Here is a 16,282-nt window from a genome sequence, read left to right on the forward strand (position 1 = left end):
CGGTGGCGGGAGGGCGGGGAGCGACGTGCGCGCCCCCGAGCGCCTGCGGGCTCGAGCTGGCGCCAGTCGCGGCCCCGCGCACGCGCGCACACTCGCAGTTCGTCCACGATTGCTCAAGAGCGCATCCACGCCCTAAAAGCAAGATGCTTAACCAATCATCGCAGCCGCGCGGAGCATCACGGGAAACCCGGGGCTATAAAAGACCGAGTTGCTATTTTATACTTACCGAATCACTCACCCTTTAAGTAAGCTGGGAGGGGATGGGTGCGCCTGCGCGGTTTTAAAGCCCTGCCCCAAACTGCCAACACTTCGCGCAAGCGAAGTAGATCTTCCTTGCCTGAGAGTACGCGTGCGCACCTACAAGCGTAATCCCGGAAGATAAGACGCTTGCGCAGTGAGAACCACGGTGACAGTACGCCCAGTGGGGCGCTGGCCAGTCATGGCGGAACCTTGGTCTGGGCAGTTTTTGCAAGCTCTGCCCGCTACGGTGCTCGGAGCGCTGGGCACCTTGGGCAGCGAGTTCCTGCGGGAGTGGGAGACACAGGACATGCGAGTGACTCTCTTCAAGCTGCTCTTGCTGTGGTTGGTGTTAAGTCTCCTGGGGATCCAGCTGGCGTGGGGGTTCTACGGGAACACAGTGACCGGGTTGTATCACCGTCCAGGTGAGGCTCCCTACGAACCTCCTTGGCCTGGCTGCCCCTACCACCACCAAGCTGTATCACTTGTTTCTCCTGTGTCCGGCTAGACTGCCACTGGTCCCTCAGGTGCCTCGTTGTATCCAGACTTACACCCCCATATCATTTTACACTAGAATCCCCACCTGTCCATCATCACGTTGTAACTGTTTCTCAAAAACCCTTACCAGACAGTGTCTAGTCCCTAGCATCCCAGCCCCAATCCCTTAAACTATACTGGTGGTCCCTGACTTGACCTGCTCAGAGCCCCACCCTCAGCCTCCTGCAGCTCTGGGTGTGTTCCTGCCTCCAGGTCTGAGTGGCCAGAATGGATCCACACCTGATGGCTCCACACATTTCCCTTCATGGTGAGTAAATCTCTATCCCAACCCCATGCTTGGCAGTCAGGGGACACTCGAGTACTGGTGACAGGGAAGAGAATTCTCAGGATGCCAGTACCCTAGCTTAGTGAGTGGCCTTTGCAAGAACCCAATTCTCAGGATTGGAGTTGGGCGTTTACCAGTGCCCAGAAAGCCTCTTATCAGCATATTCAGTGGGGATGGATGGAGGTGTCACCATAATTTTAGAAAGAGGAAGTGGCGGGTCTATTGGAAAAAAATCCCTTGGTTGGGAAGTCCTTCATTAGGAAAGCAAGAGCATCTATTCTAGGCAAGTACTGTACCATTGAAGCTATAGCCCCCCCCCCCAGCCTAACAGCCTCTATTCTTAGCACACTACCTCATCAAGTCAGCCTCCTAATCTCTGAAAAAACAGCTTACTTATCAAGACATTTCGTTCAGCCAATCTCTGAGCTTCTACTATATGACAGAGGTCACAGCAGGTCCAAGAAAACAAGGACAACCCAGACTCTGCTTACGGTGGAAGCAAGAGGTTTAGAAGGAAAGTACAAATGCAAAGGGGCTCAGGGACCACCCCCATGACACCTAAACTAAGACCAAAGGGAGAGTAGAACACTGGATAAGGGGAAAAAATAGCTAAAACAGGCTCACTAACTAGGACAAATGTGACATATTAGGAGACTAGAGGCTGTGATGGTGAACTTGGAACACAAGAGCATAGGGGGACCATGGAGCAAGACAGTGGCCTGATCTCATTAGCATTTATAACTGCCTGCTTAATGGCAAGTATTCGTGAATAGACTATTCTGCTATCCATGAAGTAACCTTGCTTCTCTCCATTACTTTCAGGGAAATGGCAGCAAATGAACCTCTCAAAACCCACAGAGAATAAGGGAAGGCAACAGCAGAAGGGTCTCCAGAGACACCACTGGGTCTGCTGTCTCCTAGGCTGCATCCTGCTGCTGCCCAGACCCCTTGGAAAACTGCAGAGGGCTTGGGGTTGGGGGACTGGAGTACCACAGTGCTTGCAGGGTGAGCCTGTTGCCTTCAGGCTTGCCTCCGACAGCTCCAGGTACCAGGCAGGTGAAGTTTGTCTCTACCATGTGTCTTGCCCTAAGACTTCTGTCAAGGGTTAGAGCTGAGAAGCATCTTGGTTGGGAAGGTCAGCAGCCCTTTTTCACCTTGTCTTTTTCCTGTCCTCTTCATTCCCTTAGGGCGTGATCTTACAGAGATTTGTCCTTCTAAGAGGAATCTTGAGGTTAACCAGTTCTGAGATTTATGAGGGAAGTCTGTTCTCCCCTAAGCCTTGATTTCCTTGGCTTTGCTTTGTAGGCAAAAAGCCAGGTAATCCTGGCCTGGACCAGAGCACCAAACATGGACCTCCCCTGGCCCAGTCAGTCTTTCAGGTCAGAGGCAGGCAGAGGAAGTTATCCTTTTCCAGCTGACCTGTTTCTCTATTCTTTGAGGGCAAGTTGAGTACCTGAGAGGCACTGAGTGCATCTAGAGTCCCTGGTATTGGCTACCAGCTCCCCTGCTTAAAGTGCCCATGGGGTGTTTTGGTTTGTACCTTGTCACCTCCTAGGGAGGTACTAAGCAGTTAGTGCAATGACTTCATTGTGCCCTGCAGCCTTATCACTTCCCATCTGGACAAGGGTTCATCCTAAGAGCCTGCTAGTATCATTTCAGCCCCTAAAAATATCAGTAAGAGTGAGCCACTAGCCAGATAGCCCTGGGCCCTTCACAGTGGGTCAGAAGAGGTTCTAAAGGGGTGGGTGGCAAATGTCCCCAGGGAAACACCACTTCCTGAGAACAGTATGGTTCCTAAAAGCATTGTGGCCCTGGATCTATCTCCTCTAGTGGTTGTACTTCTGCCTGTCTCTGCTGGGCCACTGGCTACCTCAGGTGTCCCACTGTCTCTTTGTTAGATGTCACATAGGCTTCTGGCAGCCTTTGTCTACAAAGACTTTGTAGCAGGTGTACTATAAATGAAACTGTACTGAACTCCTCATGCACAAGTACCTACTCCAGCGATGCATCTGTATGGCAGAAAGATGTTCTTCACAGTTTCAGGTCCATCCCCTGACATCCCTACGAAGAGGCAAGGTCTCATATTCCATCTCAGGAACAACTGAAGATGTGGCATATTAAACAGAGAAGTGCATCAGTCGTGTGGTTATTCCAACAGGGCAAGGGTGTGTGCACACGGGCAACCAGTAAGGGATCGTGGGTGTGTTGCCCTCAGGATCCAAAATACAGTAATTTGCAGAGGTGGAGAACTGATGCCAGCTCCCTAGAGTGGTGGTAGATTGCCTACCAGGGACAATATTCCCATTAGGTTTGGGGATGTGGGAGTGGGAGGGATAGAGAGAGTTGAGTTAGTGTTTCATGTTGTCCAAGCTGGCCTCAACATATTGCCGAGGATGACCCTAAACTCCCAACACTTTTGTCCCCAACTCACAAGTCCTGGGATTAAAAAGGGATGCCACCACACCACTTCTATATCCCTGTTAGTTTATATATATATATATATATATATATATATATATATATATATATATATATATAGCCTCTTTCAAGGAGAGCTTACTCAGAACCTGTGTTGGAGGCCAAGAAGACAGGCATTGGGTTGGCACCCCAGGAACCCAGTGAACAAGGGAACAATAAAGCTAGAGACCATGGCAAGTAAGAAGAAAGAAAATTTTCTTATTTATTTTTGTGTGCATTGGTGTTTTGCATGCATTCATATCTGTGTGAGGGTGTCAAATCACCCTGAGCTGGATCACAGACAGTTGTGAGCTGTTGTGTGGGTGCTGGGAATTGAACCTGGGTCCTCTGGAAGAACAGCCAGTGCTCTTAACCACTGAGCCCTCTTCTCTCCAGCCCCAGAAGGAAACTAATTTTTTTTTTCAAGAGTTAGTAAAATACAGTTATTCACAACAAGAGCTAAGGTCAGCCCAAGTACCCAGCCTGCCATGTCTTGCTGCTGGACAGCAGGCTGAGTTGACTAGGGAATGTGGAAGGGTGAGTCTGTGTTTACTTAACCATCCCTAAGTTTGCACACAGGAACAACTCACCCGACACTGAGTCAGGAGTCATTTTTATCCGAGGAAAGGCAGAGTATGCATTCATGGGGAACAAAGTGGAAGGCACTTAAGCTCACACTGCCCACAGTAATAGCCCTTTGAAATTAGAGAAACCATCGTGAGGTAGGTTGGGCAGGTATCCTCCACACAAAGGCAGACATTTGTTCTCTGGCCAGCCCCTGGCAGAATAAGGTTAGTGGGATTGCAGACTAAAATAGGACATTAAGTAAGGTGATTTGTCATTTAAAAATCAGGCCCTAAAGTTAGGATAGCTTGGTGGGGAAGGAGAATAGATGGGATGCTCTCCCCACCCTAATCAGACCACAGCAAACCCCATTCAGCTTCTACCCACCCCTGTGAGTTCTACTTCTGTCCTGACTAAGCACTATAGAATGCCTTCTAGGGCAAGACTCCTGGAGGGAACTGCTTTCCCATGGGTCATCTTCACTTGAGAGTGTAGTAGTTCGTGGGCACAAAGGGCATTTTGCTAACCACTGTCATTTGTTGCTTCCGCCGAACCTCCACCAGCAGCTGTGTCCCTGGCCGACTGTATTTGAATGGCACATATCCCATTGCTACATTCTTCTTCAGGCTGGGTGAAGGGCAGCCACTGGTCACTGTGCCTGTCCAAGCATAAGCCATAGGTTAACACAACCCTGCCAGCCCAATATCCCTACCTTGGATACCCTGCTAGCCAATGTCCCCTCCTGGACCACTTACCAATCACAGTGCCTTCTGTGCTCAGGATAGGGCTGTGAGCTCTCATTGGAGCCCCTTCACATATCAACCCCACACGTCTCTTCTGCACCTCACCCTTCAGCTGGGGCACAATGATTTTGGCTCCTGGGAAGTCCATAGCAGTTCGGCGCCGCTTCCCTGGAAAGGAACACACCAGATGTAAGCTGCACATAAGTCCTGGACACAGGAATCCTTTACTACGAAAGCCCCAAGTGATGTCATTTAGCATCACTTGGGCTCTATTCTTCCCCTGCACTACAGTCAGTCAATCAATCATCTCCTACCCCCTGGAAGCCATACTTAGGGTCCTCAGTTTCTAAAAGGCAAGACCACAGTAGCACCTTCAGGGAATGAAGGCTCAGCAAAGCTGAGTTACTTGTTGCAGTATATACAACCTTAGGAGTAGTTATGGAATCTTCAGGACCCCTTCAGTGCTAGCCCAGCTCACCCAGTGTCCAGCCGAGGCTGCCCTCCACAGGTGTGGTATGTTCATCAATGTCATTCCCATACAGACAGAGGCCTGCCTCCAGGCGCAGGCTATCTCTGGCTGCTAGTCCTGCCAGCTTCACCTCTGGGTTTTTCAGCAGAGCAGTTGCCAAGTGGACCGCCTCTCCTGCTGGCACTGAGATCTGCACAAAGGACGAGAAGCAGATGGGCAGTTACCCCCTGAACCTTGAATCCTGTAACCACTTTTACCACTTTTGGTTGTACAGAAGTGAAACACTCCTGTACAAATAGTGATATTCCCCATTTTCCCCTACTCTCATCCCTCTGAGACAGGTAGCTCAGCCTGGCCTGTAACTTATGATTCTCCTGTCTCTACTTCCTTGGTGTTGGGACTATAGGCATGTGCCACCCTCTGCCAAACTTTACAACTGTATTTTTTGTTTTGGGGTTTAATTTGGCTTTTTTTCCTTTGAGATAGGCTCTCACTATGTAGCCTTGCTTAGCCTGGAACTCACTATGGAAACCCACACCATGAACTAAAATGTTCCTGCTTCTATCTCCATAAGCACTGGGATTACAGGCATGAGGCTCCATAGGGAATAGTTACTTCTCAACATACCTCCACACCATCTTCTCCTGTGTAGCCACAGCGGGTCACGCGACAGCCAGCCACACCACACACCTCCATCACAGCACTGGTCATGAAGGGCAGTTTCCTCAAATCATCTGTCACACCAGCCTGTAGCACTTGTGCTGCAGCAGGTCCTGAGCCCAAAAAGAATAACAAGGGTCTTGGACCCAGCACTTCCTTAGGAAGCAGAACAGGTCCCAAGCAAGTCCAACTCAGCAAAACAGAAAAGGATGCCCTTGCTCCAACCCTTGGACAGCTTTGCAGAGAGGAAAGATACTTAACTTTGGAATTATGGCATACAGCTATCACAGCATCCATACCTTTCTCTCGAGGAAGCATCCATACCTTCCTCTCGGGATAGCATCCATGCTAATCAGCAAATAAAGGCAGGAAGGCAAGGGCTGGCTCTAGCCCCAACCTGGCACGCTCACCTTGCAGAGCTAACAGGGCATTATCTATCACTTCCAGGCCTACATCACTGCCCCTGTTCTGGAACTCCTTGACCTTCTCCTGAAATGAAAACCAGAAGCACATCAGTGTCTAAAACCATTACTGAGCACCTACTCTGGGTTGGACACTACAGAACTGGGCAGGCTAATAGCAGGCTGATTCCCATCTTAAAATTCACGTAGCTGCTAAGTGGTAAGGAGGACCTAAGCCCACGTCTGTCACCTCACTTACATCACAGAGGATGATCATTTCAGGGCCAGGGTCAGCTTTTTTTTTTTAACATGATGATTTTTTTAAATTTATTTATTAATTATGTATAGAGTTTTCCCTGCATGTTTGCTGCAGGCCAAAAGAGGGCACCAGATCTCATTACAGATGGTTGTGAAGCCGGCCTATGGTGGCGCATGCCTTTAATCCCAGCACTCGGGAGGCAGAGGCAGGCGGATCTCTGTGAGTTCGAGACCAGCCTGGTCTACAGAGCTAGTTCCAGGACAGGCTCCAAAGCCACAGAGAAACCCTGTCTCGAAAAACCAAAAAAAAAAAACCAAAAAAGCAAAAAAACAAAAAAAAAACCCAGATGGTTGTGAGCCACCGTGTGGTTGCTGGGAATTGAACTCAGGACCTCGGGAAGAACAGTCATGCTCTTAACCTCTGAGCCATCTCTCCAGCCCTTATTTTTTATTTTATTTATTTATTATGTATACAATGTTCTGTCTGTGTGTATGCCTGCAGGCCAGAAGAGGGCACCAGACTTCATTACAGATGGTTGTGAGCCACCATGTGGTTGCTGGGAATTGAACTCGGGACCCTTGAAAGAGCAGGCAATGCTCTTAACCACTGAGCCATCTCTCCAGCCCCCCCAGGGTCAGCTTTATCTCCCCACCTCTGCTAGTCTCTATCCCCAAACCCTGATGCACACATGGAGTGCCTACTCTTCAGTCTATTGGCTGTTCTTGTACTAAGAGTCATTTTCTGAGCCCCTATCTGCACTGGGCACTGCTTTATGAACAAAGAATATAAAAGACCGGGGCTGGAGAGATGGCTCAGCAGTTAAGAGCGTTGCCTGCTCTTCCAAAGGTCCTGAGTTCAATTCCCAGCGACCACATGGTGGCTTACAACCATCTGTAATGAGGTCTGGTGCCCTCTTCTGGCCTGCAGGCATACATGTCGACAGAATATATACAGAACATTGTATACATAATAAATAAATAAATATTAAAAAAAAAAAAGAATATAAAAGACCTAGAATAAAAGGCAGCTGTAGGGCCAGGCAGGGGCGGTACACGCCTTTAATCCCAGCACTTGAGAAGCAGAGAGAAGCAGGTGGATTCTGTGAGTTCGCAGCCACAGCCAGCCTGGTCTACAGAGCAAGTTCCAGGACAGCTAGGGCTGTTACATAGAGAAACCCTGTCTGGAAAAACAAAACAAAAGCAACCATACCTGCATGAGAGCTAAGTCCTTGTCCCAGCAGCCAGCATTGGACACTACATACAGGTGCCCCTCCGAAGTATTGGTCACGATCAAGTCATCTAGGATGCCTCCAGCTTCATTGGTAAACAGTGACAGTATGCCCTAGCATTAAAGCAGAACATCCTTGTCTCCAGGTCCAGAAAGCCAAAGCCAAGTGTGAGCCAGAAACATTCTTAGATCCACTCAGCTACCACAAATTCATGAATGCAGTTTTGGGTAAAGAGTGCAAGGGAAGTCTAGGGTCTTTGACCTTCATTTGTCAAGTACATTCCCACCCCTCCCAGAGGAGTGGGACCTTTGTCTCCCTTACTTCTCAATTCTTTTTTTTTTTTATTTTTTTTTTATTTTTCGAGACAGGGTTTCTCTGTAGCTTTTTGGTTCCTGTCCTGGAACTAGCTCTTCTAGACTATACTGGCCTTGAACTCACAGAAATCCACCTGCCTCAGCATCCTGAGTGCTGGGATTAAAGGCGTGGGCCACCACCGCCCGGCTTTACTTCTCAATTTTTAGAAACCCATTTCACACTTACTCTGTGACACCTATGAACTACTACTTCACTCCACCCACCTCCACCCATGTGCCATCCTCCAGGAGAAAAGATTCAAAGACCATCTTCAGGATCCCACAGGCTCCCAGCACATTCTTCACTGTATTCAAAACACTGTAAAGCTGGCCTTAGCCTTGCAACTGGATGGCCAAACCTTGAGATTGGTAAGTCACTCGAACCACCTAGGGATCTTGTTAAAACTACGGTTCTGGCTCAGCAGCCCAGAGTAAAGCAGTGCTTCAGCATATTCCTAACACAGCCCTAGAAAATGGAGAGGCTGCTGGTTTAGGGATCATGCTCTGAATACCACAGGTATGAGCAGCAGCATGAGGTCAAAGCATACAAACTTTGGTTTCTGGCCTCCCAGCACAATGTAGTAGGGCTGGGATAGTGCTTCTCCAAAGCCAGTTGGATATCTGGAAATGACCCAATGGCTCCATCAAGATAGCAAGCCCTGCAAAGCTAAATCTGACCTATCTTTGTGCCTCCTAAGCTTTAGACAAGGACCTAACATTGAGAAAAATAAAATAGGCCCACCTGGTTAGGCTTTAGTTCCGCAATGTCTCCAACCACTATACTCTCCATCAGCTTCACTCGGTCACGACCAAATATCTTGGTCTAGGGAAAATATGGAAAGCCTCAGGCCACTGCAGTATCTGAAGTCTAAAAGGCTACTAGGCAAGAAAGCATCCTACAGTTGTCCATAACACACTTCAGCCCAGAAGTAAGTACGGTCTTTGGGTTCTGGAGATGGCAGAGGGTCTACCTTCTCGTTTCCCCTTTCCCTCCCAGCCTCCTGGGACCGAGCACCTTACTAAGATACCCAACCAATTTCTAGCCAATATCCAGCACAATAGATGGGAGTAGGTACAGCTCTAGCCAAGGGCAGAGGAGAGCAAATCAGAAGACCTCCTAAATTAGTCAGTGCCCCTAACCCTGTAGTCTAAGATCTCCTCACGCTAAGCGGCAAAGTACAATACTGTAGATGGGGAGGAAGACCAGATCAAGCCCCTGGCTCACCTGCAGCATGTGGGACACATCGAAGAGAGAACAGTGCTGGCGTGTATGCAGGTGTGAAACAACGTGACTGTCCCGGTATTGAACAGGTAGACTCCACCCTGCAAACGCCACCATTTTTCCTCCGTGGGCCAGGTGGAAGTCATACAGTGGAGTCCTGCGGAGCACATGCTGTGGACAGCCAGGTTTAAAGCCACCAGGGCCCAGTCCCATCAGCTTCCTCCCCCACCCTCCAAGACCAGTAACAAACTCCCACCAGTGCCCTTCATCCCACCTGTACACAACTGAGTGGGCGGCTCTGGACCAAGGGTTGTGCCTGCAGGCAAAAGCCCAAAGCCACCACACTCGCTGTCCGCTGCATCGTAACCCGCAACTGGTGCAGCCGGCACACCGAGGCCACTATTCTGCCAGGCACTCTGGGAGATGTAGTCCAAACCCCTGCTTGGACAGGTCTTTCTAGCTCCCAGAGGATGGGAAGGGGTGTGGGAAGCCCACAGGGCAGGCTGGGATTTAGAACGGGGCGTTGACTCCCGATGGCCTCAGGCTCTTCCTTTAACTAATAAAAGCAAGTCAGGCAGTTCAGAACAGAACTGCCTAGAACCAGAACTAGGGGGTTAGAACTCCCAGCCTCCAGAAGGTCAAAGTTCTGCAAATGGCTGAAAAGCCTGAATTACACATTCAGGTCAAATAGCTGTGGAAGGTGGAGCCACTAGAGGGTGAAATCCTCTGGGCAGTCCTAGTATCATTGTGGCCTGGTCTCTGGCTCTCCCACTGGGCACACACAAGCAGCAAACAGCAGCAGTCACGTATTGCACAAGTATTTATTTGTCTTGCCGCACACTAGTTCCAGGGATCTTAGGAATACAGCTATGAATTATGCATGATCCCTGCCACCCCGAATCCTCTCTACTCATGCAAACTAAAGACCATTGCTCCCTGAACACAGGACTATGGTGATCAGCCTTTCAGCAAAAACCAGATGGGTTTAAACAATGATCTTGTAGGTAAAAACACTAACTTCAAGAAGGCTGATTGGCAAGAATACAGGGTAGCTACCAAAGGTGGCTAGACTTTCCCAAAAACTGCTGCACATACACATGTTCAATTTTCCAGGTCCAGGACACCTTGCTGCACTGCTTTATAACCCTTCCCAGGGGCAACATCTGGGAGACATGGAGGGAAACCAAATTTTAGCCCAGGAAAGTGCAGCAGCCTTCATCATTTACAGGTTGCTCCAGGGCCATCGAGGACCGCAGCCTCTCAAACAGTATCTGTGAAACCTTCGTTTGCACACACTACCCCCAGGGATCATCTCTCATTGTCCTGAGCATGACCGGCAAGAAGCAACTGGGAGAAGGGTCATAGATATGCTTCATGCTGAGACAGAGGACAAATAGATTGGAGGTCTCATTGTCAGGCCCCAGCTGTGCCAAAAGCACCTGCCCAGAACTGACAGACAACACATTTCAGCAGCCAAATCCCAGCTCTGCCTCCTAGGCTGGTATAGGCTGGCAAAAGACAGATTTAAAGAGGGACATTTTCTTTTTCTTTTCATCCCCTGTGCCACAAAGACAAGGTTTTACTGTGTAGCCCTCACTAGTCTGGAATTCATTGTGTAAACCAGGTTGGCCTTGAACTCATAAGTGCTGAGGTTAAAGGTGTGTGCCACCATGCAGGTCTGTAGGACATTTACTTTTCTATGGATATAATACAAAAGGAAAAAGGCTACCAACAGAAGCAGAGGAATGAATAGGGGATATCTCTTCTTCAAGTTTCTCAGGTCATGAGTGTCAAAACAGCAGTGGCCTTCCTAGGCTACAGGGAACAGGTTTATCTCAATAATAAGGAAAATGGTAGAAGACAGGCTGTGCACACTGGCAGGATAGGCAGGAGGAACTCAAGGATTCTAAGTAGAACCTGTAAATGTTGAGAGGAAGAGACTGAATTTGCATGTCAGACAAAGACAGAAAGTACCCCCACACACACTGGGAAGTCATGCTAAAACAGCTAAGTGAATGTCAAGAATTTCTTTGGCGCAGATAGAACTTGGATGCGCAGGGAACACACTTCAGTTTCTGGTGGCCAAACCAGTCCTGGATGGGCACAGAAGGCCAATGTCTCAAGTAGAATGCTGCCGCTCATGTGTAGGAGAGCAAATTCAGATCATAGCAGCCATCCACCTGCAACACAAGAGACTATCAGTTCTGAGCTATTCAAAGCAAGGAAAGCCAAGCAGAAGGAAGCACTCACTCACATCAAAGCGGCCAATCCTTGTGGAACTGTGACTAGCCCGAATCATCTCTGTCAGTGCCCACATCTGCTGCACCTCGGAGGATACTCTGCTGGGATCTGGGAGACCCTGCTCCAGAAGGAAGGAAGAGTGGCCATGAATCTCTCCCCAGCAGTGCCCTTAGAGATGTAAGACATGGGGCACTCCAGCTGAAACCAGTAGCATTCCCAGATAACTTGCAGAATGTGTGTATGCCTAGGGCTTGATGTTCACTCAGGAAGCAGTCCATGCCTGCCTAGAAGCAGACACAACTCAAATCCCACAGAACACCCAGGAAGACATTGAACCATGAGCCCTGTGTCCAATCTCAAATTTTTGTGGTCTTGGAAATCAAACCCAGGACCTTATGCATGCTCAGTAAGTATTCTATATCCCCAGCTGGCCTCAGGATAGCCAGAGGCCCACATGTTCATACTCTGGGCATCAGAACCATGTATGTGTGGCTAACACCCAGGGTTAGAGCTTACCTCAAGGCGGGGAACAGGCTGCTCATTGGACACCGGGTGGGAAAGCCACTTGGGGAAAGTCAAGGAGGGGCTCTGCAAAGCAAAGGTATACTCTTCTAAGTGGGGCCGAATCTGAGAGCTCTGGCACCTGAGAGCAAAGAAAAGGTCCCTTGAGCCTGAAATACTGGGAAATTCCTATTCAGGACCATGGACGATCAAAGGAACACTCAGATTACTGAGCTCTTCTGTTCTGCAGAAGGAGAACCCAGGAACAAAAGTCCATCCCAGCACCTAAAGGTAGTAGGTGGTCTTGAGGGTCAGGGGATGCCGATGCAGAAACTCACCTTTGACTTTCTGCATTCATATTCCTCCAACATCATGAAGGCTTCTCTCTGTAGCTCTCCATCCTTGCCCATCGCCCACACCAGTGCCCCATCTCTCCTAGCCATTTAGAAGCTTCTTAGGTCCAGGGCTAGCCAGTAGGTTTCATACAGTCACTTACCTTTGGTCCCTGCTGGTAGATTTGCAATTCCTCCACTGTGAAAGACAGCCATAGTGGTGACGGCTGCCGCAGAATCAGACGCAGCTCCAGTACTCTGGTCATGTCACACAGCATCTGGATACACACACTTAATGACCTACTGAGCAGGGTGTGGAGGTGCATGCCTTCGCCTCAGCACTTGGGAGGCAAAGGCAGGCAGTTCCTTTTTCTGAGTTCAAGGCCAGCCTGGTCTATAAAACAGGAGAACCAGGGCTACACAGAGAAACTGTCTCAAACAAAACAAAAAACAATTTAAAAAGATAAATAGCTGGATGGTGGTGGCACACACCTTTAATCCCAGCACTCAGGAGGCAGAGACAGGGGGGGATCTCTGTGAGTTTCAGGCCAGCCTGGTCTACAGAGCGAGTTCAAGGACAGCCAGGGCTTGAGAAACGTTGGCTTGAAAAATCAATAGATAGATTGATAGATAGATAGATAGATAGATAGATAGATAGATAGATAGATAGATGGATAGATAGATAAAATTAAATAAAAAAGATCCACATAGATAGATAGATAGATAGATAGATAGATAGATAGATAGATAGATAGATAGATAAAATTAAATAAAAAAGATCCACTTAAAATTCATCTCCTTTAGCAGGAACTTCCCAGCCAGCAGTAAACCAAATGTTTCCCCAAGCCTTGGGGAAGGACAGGACAGTGGTCCCTCCCCTGTACCCAACTGATAGCCACAGTCCAGCCCACTTTTTTTTTTTTTTTTTTTTTTTTTTTGGTTTTTCAAGACAGGGTTTCTCTGTGGCTTTGGAGCCTGTCCTGGAACTAGCTCTGTAGACCAGGCTGGTCTCGAACTCACAGAAATCCGCCTGCCTCTGCCTCCCGAGTGCTGGGATTAAAGGCGTGCGCCACCACCGCCCGGCATGTCCAGCCCACTTTTGCCCCACTCTTCCCTTCTGCTATTTTGCCCAGTCCCTAGGCAGGAAGTCCTCATCTGGGATTTCCTGGTCATATTGAGGCCCAGCTGACCTGGTGTTTGAACAGTGATACATACTCCTGGGCTCCTTCCTCACTGTGTGGGTCAGGCATCAAACAGTAGTCCCGCAGACAAGTTACCCACTTGGATGGTGTGTGCAGTGGGGTATGCTGACGAACACGGATGCTCAAGAAAGCTGTGTAGTAATTCTTAAACGTGATCTCCTGCAACTAGAATACACCCAACCAACCATGAGAAATGAGGTCCTGGGCACGGTGACGTAATCTTTCTTTTGGAATGTACACTTTTGCTAAGCAAGTCAACAATTCTTGGAGCCCAGACATAATTTTGCTTTCCTAAAAATGCTCACAGTCCAGTAAGTCACACAAACAAACCACACCAACATACCCGAGACGGTCCCTGAAGAAAGCAGAAAATGGACATGTGAAGCCTGAAAGAGCGAGACTGTGAAGTAGATAACAAAGGTGGGTATGGCAACACGCTGGGCTGACAACGTAGCTCAGCGGTTCAGCACTTGCCTTGTCTAGCATGTCTGAAGCTCTATGCTAGATGCTCAGTGATGTACAACCTGGGTGTGTGATGCACACCTGTAATCCCAGGGCTAGGGAGGCAGAGGCAGGAGGATCAGAAGTTCATGGTAAGCCTCAGCAATTCTTAACCATTCTGGGACTCACGAGACCCACCCACCACCCAAAAAGTAGCATATTTGAAAGAGTACCAGAGTGAGAGACCCTAAGAATCTAGTATGAAAAAGAATTGTAGTTCAACCTGGTAATAGCAGAGGTTCTCTCCCTCTGTGGAGCTCTCTGTCTCTTAACTAAGAAGGAATGATCAGACTAAGACCAGAATAAGAAGAGTAGGAGAGCTTGCTGAGTGCAGTGCAGGGGCCTGGGGGAGGCAATGAGCTGGGCAGACCTACAGTATCAACTACCATAGTAGTAGTTATCATCACTGGAAGCTCATCAGAATCAGCCATGGAATTAAAAACAAAAACAAAAACATATCGGGTGCTCAGTGGTTAAGAGTACTTGGTGCTCTTGCAGAGTCAGGTTTGGTTCCCAGAACCTACCTGACTCCTAATAGTTCATAACTTCAGTTCCAGGGGATTTAGAAGCCTCTTCTGGCCTCCACCAGTACCAGGTATGCACAAAGTATAAACACATACATGCAGACAAAACACTCATACACATAAAGTTAAAATAAGCATTTAAATATATATATATAGATGTCAAAGGGCCGCCTCAAACACACTGACTCAGATATTCCAGGTTTCCCAGCCAGTGGTAAGCAACCTCGTGGGAGATAACCACATATTGTAACACAAAGCATGTAAGGCCAAGGGAGTGGGTGAGGCACCGTCACAGGGTGGCTCAGAATGCTATGCCATTAGAGGTAAGCTTTGTCCCTTGTTGAGGTCATGCAGTGCCCTGTCACGGTCAGCTGAGATGGAAGTGCAACTGGGGATTAGAAACAAGTCACTAGGAGAACCTAGATAAAGGATGAGCTGCACCTTACCAATGGCAGAGGCCATTGGAATGGGGAAATTGACATCATTATTTAAGGATCCCACCTATGGCCAAAACCAAAATACCCTCCCACTTGTACTGAGGTTCATAATTGTATTTCCAGTGGTGTCCTGGAAATGAGGAAGAGATGCTGAAGAGAACAGGACAGTAAATTCTAGTATCATAAAGACTGTAATGCCACTGAATAGGGCCAATTCGTCAAAGCAAAGGGAACTGCAGAGGTTGTTAAAGAGTAAAAAAAAAGAGTAAAAATGTCTTCCCCGCCCAGACGCCTTGATCGCGCTTACTGGGGGTCGCTCACCTCGAAAGGCGCGACGTTGGGAAAGGTGACATCGACGACCAGCACGCCAGGCCGACCTTGGGAGGTTCTCATGTCTCCCACTTGCAGGGCTACGGTGCTTTTCACATGACAGGGCACCAACACACGAGACATGATGCCGGCGCCAGCGACAAAGCACAATTACCGCTAACAGTCGCCAACTACTAACCTTTACAGGCTTCGCCTAGCGAAACAAAAGAACTACAACTCCCAGGCGACGTAGCGCATGCACAGACCAGCCAATCACCGATGCTCAGGGCGGGTCGAGAGTAGGAAGTGCCTGCGGAAGTTCTGCGTCAACCAATCACCACGCGTCTGAGAGCCGCTCTTCGGCCGCTCCCGGCAACCGTCGAGCTATTCTTTATCCAAAGGATCCATAATGCTTTGGGTCGGCGTAAACCTTTCTTAGATTCTGCCACTTTAGGGCGGCAGTCGGTTAAGATGGATAAGGCCTTGAACACAAATGACATTAATCGCAAAAACATTTTTATAAAGAACTCACAGCTCAATTGATAGTGTTAACCTAACATATGGAAAGCCCTGAATTGATCCCCCCCAGTACCCCATAAAACTAGGAATGCAAGCCGGGCGGTGGTGGCGCATGCCTTTAATCCCAGCACTCGGGAGGCAGAGGCAGGCGGATCTCTGTGAGTTCGAGACCAGCCTGGTCTACAAGAGCTAGTTCCAGGACAGGCTCCAAAACCACAGAGAAACCCTGTCTCGAAAAAAAGAAAAAGAAACCCTGTCTGGGGGTGGGGGAGTAGTGGGGAGCCCACCTTTAATTCCAGT

At 48.7% G+C, this 16,282-nt stretch overlaps 3 protein-coding genes across 6 annotated transcripts; 1 reads left to right on the forward strand and 2 right to left on the reverse strand.

Annotated features, from left to right (window-relative positions):
* Positions 1 to 428: 428 nt before the first annotated feature.
* Positions 429 to 3,194, forward strand: Tcta (T cell leukemia translocation altered). Of its 3 annotated transcripts, none has more exons than XR_012909954.1 (4): positions 429 to 662; positions 988 to 1,042; positions 1,883 to 2,112; positions 2,959 to 3,194. XR_012909954.1 is itself a non-coding variant. In XM_075964622.1 (3 exons), exons 1-3 carry the CDS (start codon positions 440 to 442, stop codon positions 1,923 to 1,925), a joined length of 321 nt encoding a protein of 106 aa, XP_075820737.1. In that variant the 5' UTR covers positions 429 to 439; the 3' UTR covers positions 1,926 to 3,194. The 3 variants fall into 3 exon arrangements, 1 of the variants encoding a protein (XP_075820737.1); XR_012909955.1 differs by having other exon boundaries at positions 1,883 to 2,105; XM_075964622.1 differs by having other exon boundaries at positions 1,883 to 3,194.
* A 522-nt stretch (positions 3,195 to 3,716) lies between these two features.
* Amt (aminomethyltransferase) lies at positions 3,717 to 10,061 on the reverse strand. The gene is made up of 9 exons (XM_075964623.1): positions 9,691 to 10,061; positions 9,420 to 9,587; positions 8,937 to 9,017; positions 7,823 to 7,954; positions 6,364 to 6,442; positions 5,921 to 6,066; positions 5,303 to 5,483; positions 4,837 to 4,992; positions 3,717 to 4,739 (listed from the first exon to the last, which is right to left on the reverse strand). Exons 1-9 carry the CDS (start codon positions 9,775 to 9,777, stop codon positions 4,561 to 4,563), a joined length of 1,209 nt encoding a protein of 402 aa, XP_075820738.1. The 5' UTR covers positions 9,778 to 10,061; the 3' UTR covers positions 3,717 to 4,560.
* A 157-nt stretch (positions 10,062 to 10,218) lies between these two features.
* Positions 10,219 to 15,700, reverse strand: Nicn1 (nicolin 1, tubulin polyglutamylase complex subunit). 2 transcript variants are annotated; one of them, XM_075964624.1, is made up of 6 exons: positions 15,476 to 15,700; positions 13,681 to 13,857; positions 12,655 to 12,768; positions 12,174 to 12,245; positions 11,671 to 11,775; positions 10,219 to 11,596 (listed from the first exon to the last, which is right to left on the reverse strand). In XM_075964624.1, the coding sequence occupies exons 1-6, from the start codon at positions 15,605 to 15,607 to the stop codon at positions 11,555 to 11,557; spliced, it is 642 nt and encodes a 213-aa protein (XP_075820739.1). In that variant the 5' UTR covers positions 15,608 to 15,700; the 3' UTR covers positions 10,219 to 11,554. The 2 variants fall into 2 exon arrangements, with proteins under 2 accessions (XP_075820739.1, XP_075820741.1); XM_075964626.1 differs by lacking the exon at positions 13,681 to 13,857.
* Between the last annotated feature and the right edge of the window lie 582 nt (positions 15,701 to 16,282).

This window comes from Microtus pennsylvanicus, chromosome 3, assembly GCF_037038515.1.
Source record: "Microtus pennsylvanicus isolate mMicPen1 chromosome 3, mMicPen1.hap1, whole genome shotgun sequence".
NCBI classification, from domain to species: Eukaryota; Metazoa; Chordata; class Mammalia; order Rodentia; family Cricetidae; genus Microtus; species Microtus pennsylvanicus.

Bases quoted from the DNA above. Each gene is read 5' to 3' on its own strand.
- Tcta (XM_075964622.1), top strand. From the start codon at position 440: ATGGCGGAACCTTGGTCTGGGCAGTTTTTGCAAGCTCTGCCCGCTACG. The intron at 663-987 runs GTGAGGCTCCCT...TCCTGCCTCCAG, and splicing joins CGGGTTGTATCACCGTCCAG to GTCTGAGTGGCCAGAATGGA. The intron at 1,043-1,882 runs GTGAGTAAATCT...CATTACTTTCAG, and splicing joins TCCACACATTTCCCTTCATG to GGAAATGGCAGCAAATGAAC.
- Amt (XM_075964623.1), bottom strand. From the start codon at position 9,777: ATGCAGCGGACAGCGAGTGTGGTGGCTTTGGGCTTTTGCCTGCAGGCA. The intron at 6,443-7,822 runs GTATGGTTGCTT...TTTTCATTTCAG, and splicing joins AGGACTTAGCTCTCATGCAG to GAGAAGGTCAAGGAGTTCCA. The intron at 4,993-5,302 runs GTGAGCTGGGCT...GTTCCTTTCCAG, and splicing joins CAGCCTCGGCTGGACACTGG to GGAAGCGGCGCCGAACTGCT.
- Nicn1 (XM_075964624.1), bottom strand. From the start codon at position 15,607: ATGTCTCGTGTGTTGGTGCCCTGTCATGTGAAAAGCACCGTAGCCCTG. The intron at 13,858-15,475 runs GTGAGCGACCCC...GGTGTATTCTAG, and splicing joins CCAACGTCGCGCCTTTCGAG to TTGCAGGAGATCACGTTTAA. The intron at 11,776-12,173 runs GTAAGCTCTAAC...CTTCTGGAGCAG, and splicing joins AGCCTGTTCCCCGCCTTGAG to GGTCTCCCAGATCCCAGCAG.